This window comes from Saccopteryx leptura, chromosome 6, assembly GCF_036850995.1.
Source record: "Saccopteryx leptura isolate mSacLep1 chromosome 6, mSacLep1_pri_phased_curated, whole genome shotgun sequence".
NCBI lineage: Eukaryota > Metazoa > Chordata > Mammalia > Chiroptera > Emballonuridae > Saccopteryx > Saccopteryx leptura.
In genome coordinates this window covers 143,752,476-143,760,925 of record NC_089508.1, presented here as the reverse complement: position 1 = coordinate 143,760,925, position 8,450 = coordinate 143,752,476, and the positions used below count along the sequence as shown (strand labels likewise).

At 44.2% G+C, this 8,450-nt stretch overlaps 1 protein-coding gene across 4 annotated transcripts in view; it reads left to right on the top strand.

The window, feature by feature from the left end:
• The first annotated feature begins 1,564 nt into the window (after positions 1-1,564).
• The window catches only part of EPDR1 (ependymin related 1), a 44,323-nt gene continuing 37,437 nt past the window's right edge, over positions 1,565-8,450 (top strand). For all 4 annotated transcript variants that reach the window (XR_010746259.1, XM_066343526.1, XM_066343528.1 and 1 more), the window contains exon 1: positions 1,565-2,109. Coding sequence is in view for 3 of the 4 variants with exons in the window: in XM_066343526.1 (XP_066199623.1) it covers positions 1,811-2,109 (299 nt within the window). In the remaining variant the exon portion in view is untranslated. The remainder of the gene's footprint in view (positions 2,110-8,450) is intronic.

Here is an 8,450-nt window from a genome sequence, read left to right as displayed (position 1 = left end):
TTTTCTCTAGTGATTCATTTTCAATCTCAAGTGCCTGCTTCTCTGTCCACCCCTTAAATGTTTGCAGTTCTCTGGGTCTCGATCCTCAGACCTTGTTTTGTTTTCTACACTCCCCACTACTCCAGGTTTTCCTGGCTTGGGCACTGTTGACATTAGGGTCAGATAATTCTTTATTGGGAGGGAGAGGAGGCTGTCCTGCGCATTATAGATAGTAGCATCCCTGGCCTCCTCCCACTAGATGCCATGGCAGCTGAGCTCCCACCCATAGTCAAAATAAAAAATGTTTCCAGATATTACCAACTGTCTCCTGGGGGGGGGGGGGGTAAAGTCACTCAGGTGAAGAACCGCTGTTCTACGCTTTGGCTTCAATGACTACTTAGATGCTAATGGTTTCTCATCTAGACTTCTACTTCTGTGGGCCTTTGGAAGTGCTTATTCAACTGTTCCTGGATTGTTTGCATCTGCACACCCCACAACTATCTCAAAATCAACCAATTGTAAACTAAATGTATCTTTTTTAGCTCTTGACTATTCAAATTCCCAGTGCCTGAAACTAGAGCCCTTTCTTAGTCTAAATCTTTCTCCATAGTTCCCAACTCTGTTCCATCCTCTGTATTCCATTCCACCACCTCTGACAGTATCTCTTGTCTGGATTATGACAGCATCTTCCTCCTTCTTTTGCCATTTGCTTTGCCCTATCTGTTCTCTGCAGTGACACCTGAGTGAGCTCCCTAAGGTATGCATATCTGCTGATCCCTCTCCCTAGCTTTGAAGTTCTCCATGGCTCAAACCACCCTCAGTATTAATGCTAAATTCTGAAATGGCTTCCAAGGCCCTGAGTGACCTGTCCCCATAGTGCCTTCTGCCTCAAAATCGAACCCCAACAGTACACTTATTTTCTCTTGTCCCCCATGACTTTCATCCAGAAATGTGTCTCCCACTTTTACCTGGCTCACTCCTCCTCATCTTTGAGACATAGGTCAAATGAAAAGACGCTTTAAACTTGGAAATCGAGGGTCCTTTTAAAAAGTTGCTTCTTTTTTCTTTATTCCATATTAGAGATCCTAACATTACATAGACATAAACCAAAAAACCAGTTAATTTCGTCCTTGAAGATGCTAACCTCCCAATTCACAGGCATTTAGGCTTTTGTGGTATTGCCAGGTGATGGGTGAGGGCAGCAGTGTCCTGCAAGTGTACCAGGGGCAACGTCCCCTAGTCCCCTAGGCTCTGTTCTGTGGTGGGAACAGGGACTGGGAAATGGCTACGATGCGTGATTGCTATCATTTCTTCAACAAGGGACTCTTCTTTCCATTTTTAATTTGGAGGAAGAAGGTGGCAATTTTGGCAGAAGGGACAAGGCATGTGGGGCATAACAAGTGCTGCAGACGGCTTTCCTGACCCTGGTCTGTCCCCCAGTGTGGGTACTCAACACTTAAATAAGTGCGGAAACAAATCCCTTCTCACCATACCCCCCCCCCCCTCAGTAAACGTGTATACCCTTCAGGATACTGGTGGCACTTCTGCCACTGCATTTCCTGTTGGCAGCAGAGAGCAAGTGAAAACAAGCTGCAGCGGGCAGTGGCTCGGGGAGAAATAGCTCCTGCGCGATTCACCGGGTCTTCCCAGGCCCCTGGGCCGGTTTTGGCTTCGCGCGTCCTGACCCTGACCCAACACCTGCGGAGGCCGGCACCGGGACAGACAGCAGCTTCGCTGAGACAGCACTCGGGCACAGCGGGGAGAGCCACGCGCCGCCACCCGCGGCTTACCGCCCCCATGGATTCCGCTGGCCTTCGCGTGGCGTACCGCAATGCCAGGGCGCATTCCCCTCCGCGGGGCCAGGGTCCCTCTGGGCGCCTGGCTGCTGGGAGGCCTCTGGGTCTGGGTGCTGGGCGGCCGCGGCAGCCTCGGGGCGGCCGCGCTGCGAGCCGGGCCCTGGGGCTCTCCGGGAGCGCCGCGCCCGTGCCAAGCGCCGCAGCAGTGGGAGGGGCGCCAGGTGCTTGACCAGCAGAGCAGTGGGCGCAACAGCCGCGCCCTGCTCTCCCACGATGGGCTCAACCAGCGCGTGCGGGTGCTGGATGAGAGGAAGGCGCTGATCCCCTGCAAGAGGTACCGGGGCGCGGGCTGGGCGCTGGACGGTTGGGCGGCCCGATTGGTGAGGCTTGGGGGTTGCTCGAGGCGCTTCCCTCCCAGAGACTTTGCAAAGAGATGGTTCCGGGATGGACAGCACGGTTGGGGGCACAGTCGGGGTGGGTGGAGGATCTGTGGCCTGCCCGGGCGCTGAATGAGGCCCAGCGGGGCGGAGGCGGGTTAAAATGGAAGGCGACAGGAGCGGAATCATGTGGCCTGTAGCCCGCCGGGCCTAGGCTCCTGGCTTTCGGAGCCCCCTTCGACCTAGGGCATGTCTTCTGCACAGTGGCGTAGCGAACGTAACTGGCGCCCAGGGCACGACACTTTATTGGCATCCCCCTCCCCTTCTACTACGCTTTTCTTGTTTGTCTTGGAGACTATTTGGCGCCCCTCTGCGAGTGGCGCCCGGGGCATGATAGACCCCCGTGCCTCTCCCTCGCTACGCTACTGCTTCTGCACCGCCTAATTTCTTTTAAGAGCAATTTGCGAGTGAGGCACTTAGAACATATATTTTTAAAGAATTATTCTTTACATTTTGAAGGATAAGACAACAGTGCATAAGGTGTGGGGAATCAACCAGAAAAACATCACCCACAAATTCATCATGCTGTTACAGCTATTAACATTTTTGGTCTACTCACTTAAAAAAATTTTTTTAAAGCGAGTGTTACATACTGTGATCCATTGAAGGACTACGAAATATATATATGTTAACCACTGGTCTATAATTCACCATTCCACATCTGCGGGATGTGACAAAGCACATCCCTTTTCTGGGACCTCATCTTACTTCTGACCCCTTTAAGCCCTGGTTTCTATTTTGAGATCCCCACTTGTTAATTTTAGTCTTCCCATTTCTCTGTGTGTTTCTGTCCAGGTCATGTTAGTTTTTCTGTATGGCATTTGCATCATTAGGAGGCGTCATGTGAATGTCCATGGGATTAGGCTCCAGTGGGGAGTGAGATCTCAGCAAATCTTGATATCATTTCATCTAAAAGCTTTTACTAGGCCCTGGCCGGTTGGCTCAGCAGTAGAGCGTCGGCCTGGCGTGCGGGGGACCAGGGTTCGATTCCCGGCCAGGGCACATAGGAGAAGCGCCCATTTGCTTCTCCATCGCCCCCCTTCCTCTCTGTCTCTCTCTTCCCCTCCCGCAGCCAAGGCTCCATTGGAGCAAAGATGGCCCAGGCGCTGGGGATGGCTCCTTGGCCTCTGCCCCAGGCGCTAGAGTGGCTCTGGTCGCCACAGAGCGACGCCCAGGAGGGGCAGAGCATCGCCCCCTGGTGGGCAGAGCGTCGTCCCTGGTGGGCATGCCGGGTGGATCCCCAGGCGCATGCAGGAGTCTGCTTGACTGTCTCTCCTCGTTTCCAGCTTCAGAAAAATACAAAAATAAATAAATAAATAAAATAAAATAAAATAAATAAAAGCTTTTACTGAGTATTAGGCATTTTGAAGAAAGTATGGGATCCTTTCAAAGCACTAAATTCAAGAGTGCAAGAAATCCATTATAAATTGTTAAACACAAGTGCTGAGGAGGCCTGGAATGCCCAGTCATTGTGTGGTCTGGAAATATCTGTGAGGTCTTCAAGAACGTGAATGTTTTGTGCTAGGTCTTCAAGGACATAGTAATAGTAGTAGTAACAGCCAACATTTGAGCACTTGTTATGTCCCGAGCATGGTGCTGAGCATTTTACATATGTTATACAATTTGGTTTACATCTCACAAGAACTTGACAGTGTAGGATTTATGATATTTATTTTAAAGACAGAGAATCTGTAGTCTTGGGAGATGAAACAACTTAAGATCTACAGCTGGGACTTAAGGAAGCAGAGTGGATTTTACCCCTGTGATATACCAGCCTCTTACTCATTTATTCATTCATTCATTCTATATTCGTGTGTGTGTGTGTGTGTGTGTGTGTGTGTGTGTGTGTGTCACTGTGTATGAAGAGAGAGGGTCCTGGGCTTTTGGGAGGTCATAGTCTGAGGGTAGAGTCACATAAATAAAAAAATTCCATACAGTGAGATAAGGGATTAGCTGCATGCAATGAGAATGCCTCAGATGGGCACATAAGCCAGGCTTCCTGGAGGAAGTGAAACATGAGTAAGTCCCAAAGCCCCTGTATAAGCTGACCAGAGAAGGTGTGGAGGAAAGAATGGTTTGGGGGGTGATGCAGGTGTATTTCAGGCCCAGTTTCTGTACCATCTTGGAGTAGACATGGCTGGGTGTATTCCAAGAACTGCAGGCTGGTTGCAGTTAAGACTGAAGCACAGTATAATGAAAGGTTAGGATTTTAAAACAATGGAATGTCGTGACTGAATAACAGAGATCATTAGATGCATGTTTGAGAATGGGAAAGAGCAAGAGTAGAAGCAAGAGCATGCCCTAGAAAACTTTTGCAGAGGCAGAGGCCCAGGTTAAAGACAGGTAGTGGCAATGGTGATAGTGAGAATTGGACACATTAGGGAAGTGTTGAAGAGGTTTACTGAAGGACATGCAAGTGATCAGACAGTGTGTGGTTGAGGTGATGATGGAGAGGGAAGTATCATTTGGCTTCTGAAGCTAACCATACGATGGCATGGAGTAGGTGATGAAAATGACACTGTTCATGAGATACGGTTTGGCTTTCTGCACATCTGGTTAAAGGTTGATTGCTATTTTTTATGTGCATTGATGTGAAGGCTGGTACAGTAATAGTGTATTGATGAATAATCATTTTGAAGATGGACTGGGTGGCTCCAAACCCACTATTGAAGCAGAGGAGTGTAGCTAGGAAAAGGATGACCTCCAGAGGAAGTATTTTCAAAATTTAAAAGATTAAGCTTTAGAGTCAGACAAAACTGGGTTTGAGTCCAGATTCCTGATGTAGGTCTCTGGGTAAGTTACCAAAGCTTACAAAATGGGAATACTAATAATGCCTAGTTTATTGTATTGTTGTGGGGATTAAATTAAATTAATCAAGTGTGTAAAACACACAGTGTCTGACACACAGAGTGTTACTCTATCTGCATTCAGATAGTTATGGAAAATCCCACTGACAGTTACTGTTAGCATATGTTACTTAGCATATGGCCATGGTTGTCCCTTCACAACCATTGTCATCACCACCCTGGTGAATTTACCATGGCCCAGATACTTGCTGCCCGCCCTATGGATTCAGAAACTGATCACTGGGGCACTCAAGGGCCCTTCCTTTGGGAGCTGAGTTAGAGTAAGCAAGCCCAAATGCTAAACCATATATTTCACTGAGTGCTGTAGCGGGCATAGGGCCAGAATTCTCAAGTTCGCAAGACTGGGTCATTCTGTGCAGGCAGAACTGTGCGAGAGCCAAACTATAATCAGGAGATTGTGAACAAAGAGTTGGAACAAATTCATTTGAATTTAATGATTGCTTAGTCTAGGTTAGGCTGTATGCTTAGTATTGATCTTTCCATCATGAATAAATTAGGCCAGCCCCAGGCTGGGATAAAATGATGCATTCATTTTCACCATAGAGATGCTTTGTCACTGGTTTATTGCAGTCCAGATTCCTCCCATTCTGCACAGAGCCCTGGTGGGTTCTACTCAGGTCAGTCTTAGCACCCACTCTTCATCTATAGCTCCTTGTTCAACTGGTATAGTCTGTACATGTGTGTATTGTATCTCTAGAGGGGTCACAGTTAAATCATGCTGGCCTAGAGGCTTCTTTGTCCCATGTGGTGATTTCTGACTTCCCTGCCCTGATCTATCAAGTGTTGATTTCACAGTTTAACTTTTAGAAGAAAATTTTATTCCCCCTCTTTCCAATTTCTTGGCAAGGTACTGTCTCACTGTCCCATCTCTGGCCCTAGGTCAGATGTAGGAAAAAATGTTGAATGCATAAGTGCATTTTAAAGCTCTTTAAATGTAGATTGGTTGGAAGAAACTCAGATACTTTTTCATGTATTAACAGTCTGGCCAAGAAACAAGATGCAATTTGAAGAAAATTTGGATGGGTTGTCTCTTCACATTTATTAGTAAGTTGAGAAGTGAGTTTTAGAATTGGATCAACTTCTTAAGGTTTTTATTTTGCATTCAGATAGTTATGGAAAATCCCACTGACAGTTACTGTGGAATGACTAGGATTTTCCAGGCTGTCTTTACCTTGAGAGGATGGAAAAGATTAAATAACTTTACAAGCTTCAGATAAGACAAATATTAGCAGAGAACAGGAAATGTTAGTAATTGATATTATTTTGTTTTCTGGTTCCAAATGTCTTCCCTGACTCTTGATTATACTCACAAGTATTACATTTGAAGACTGAAGAAAAAACAAGATTATTTTTGTAATCAGTCAACTTTTTGAACTTTTTGGAAGAAGCAATGTAGGAACAGAATGAATTTATTAGGCTACCAATAACTTACCACTCCCACTTACAAAATGGTGCCTTTGGTGTCGAAATTAATAAAAATACTCATGTAGAGTGAGAAGCATTAAGAGAATATGCACTCATAAGTTAGGGATATCTTTTAGAACACTATTCAACAACCAATCCTAAAAGGGACCTGAATAGACATTTCCCAAAGGCAATTGTTGGTGAGGATGTGGATAAAAGGGAACTCTTGTGCACTGTTGGTGGGATTGAAAATTGGTGCAGCCACTGTGGAAACAGTATGGAAATTCTTCATAAAATTAAAAATGGAGCTGCCTAATGAGCCTACAAACCCACTTCTGGGTATTTATCTGAAGAAACACTAATTTGAAAAGATGTATACACCCTTATGTTCAAAGTAGCATTATATATTGATACAATAGCCAAGATATGGAAGCCACCTAAATGCCCATCAGTGGATAAAAAAGCTGTGAAATATTACTTGGCTATAAAATTGAATCTTACCATTTATGACATGAATGGACCTAAAGGGTATTATTCTAAGTAAAATAAGTCAGAAGAAGACAAATGTCATGTGATTTCACTTACATGTGGAACCGAAAGAACAAAATAAATGAAGAAACAAACAGAAGCTAACTCATAGGTACAGAGAACATTTTGATGGTTGCCAATTGGAAAGGAGGTTGGAGACTGGATGAAAAGGGTGAAAGGATTAAGAAATACAAATTGGTAGTTACAGAATAGTCACGGGGATGTAAAGTACACACGGAATATAGTCAACACTATGTATAGTGTCAGATGGGTACTAAACTCATTGGGGGATTACTTTGTAAGTTATATAAATGTTTAATCACTGTGGTGGACACACAAAGATAATATAATACTGAATGTCAACTATAATTTAAAACTTTTTAAAAATTAAAAAACCAAACAAAAAACCAATTCTACCTGTTTGGAGATTTTTTTTGAGGGGGGGGGGTTTAAAAGATGGGGGAAAAAGTATGTCTTAATTAATTGGCAAGAGGTTTTTATTAAATTCTGATTAGTCCATGTTTGTCTCAATATTTTTTCTTTTTCATTTTTTTTGGTGACAGAAAGAGAGACAGAGAAAGGGACAGATAGGAACAGACATACAGGAAGGGAGAGAAATGAGAAGCATCAGTTATTTGGGTGCCTTAATTGTTCATTGATTGCTTTCCCATATGTGCCTTGACTGGGGGGCTACAGCAGAGTGAGTGACCCCTTGTTCAAGCCAGTGACCCCGTGCTCAAGCCGATGAGCCCATGCTCAAGTCAGCAACCTCAGGGTTTTAAACTTGGGTCCTCTGCATCCCAGTTCAGTGCTCTATCCACTGTGCCACTGCCTGGTCAGGCTGTCTGTTTCAATTTTCTCAGAGCATTTCATTTCTTGGAGAACAGAATATAATTTCTATTCTATCTATCTATCTATCTATCTATCTATCTATCTATCTATCTATCTATCTATCTATCTATCTATCATCTAACTATTTATCTATCTAATGTCTATCTATCATCTATCTATCTATCTATCTATCTATCTATCTATCTATCTATCTATCTATCTATCTATCAATCATCTTCTGTCTATCTATCTATCATCATCATCTTTTTTGTTTTCCAGAAAATCACCTAGTGTAGTAGAGAGAGGATGGTCATCCATTTAGACAGTCATAGGATGCTAACCATGGCTTCTCATACTGCCTTCACCACAACAAGGTCCTTAACTTCTCAGAACCTCGGTGTTTTCCAGCTTTTAATTTAATTTAATGATACCAACAATGTTGATACTAAATATTTAGGGCTTCTTAAGTTAGATACAGGTAAAATTAAATGATACCATGAAAGCTCTAATTGTGCTTTTATTATATCATATTATAACAGGCTAATTCTTGGTTATACCATGATGCAATGAATTTGACATAGATTCTAAAATTATTCTTGACTTGTCCC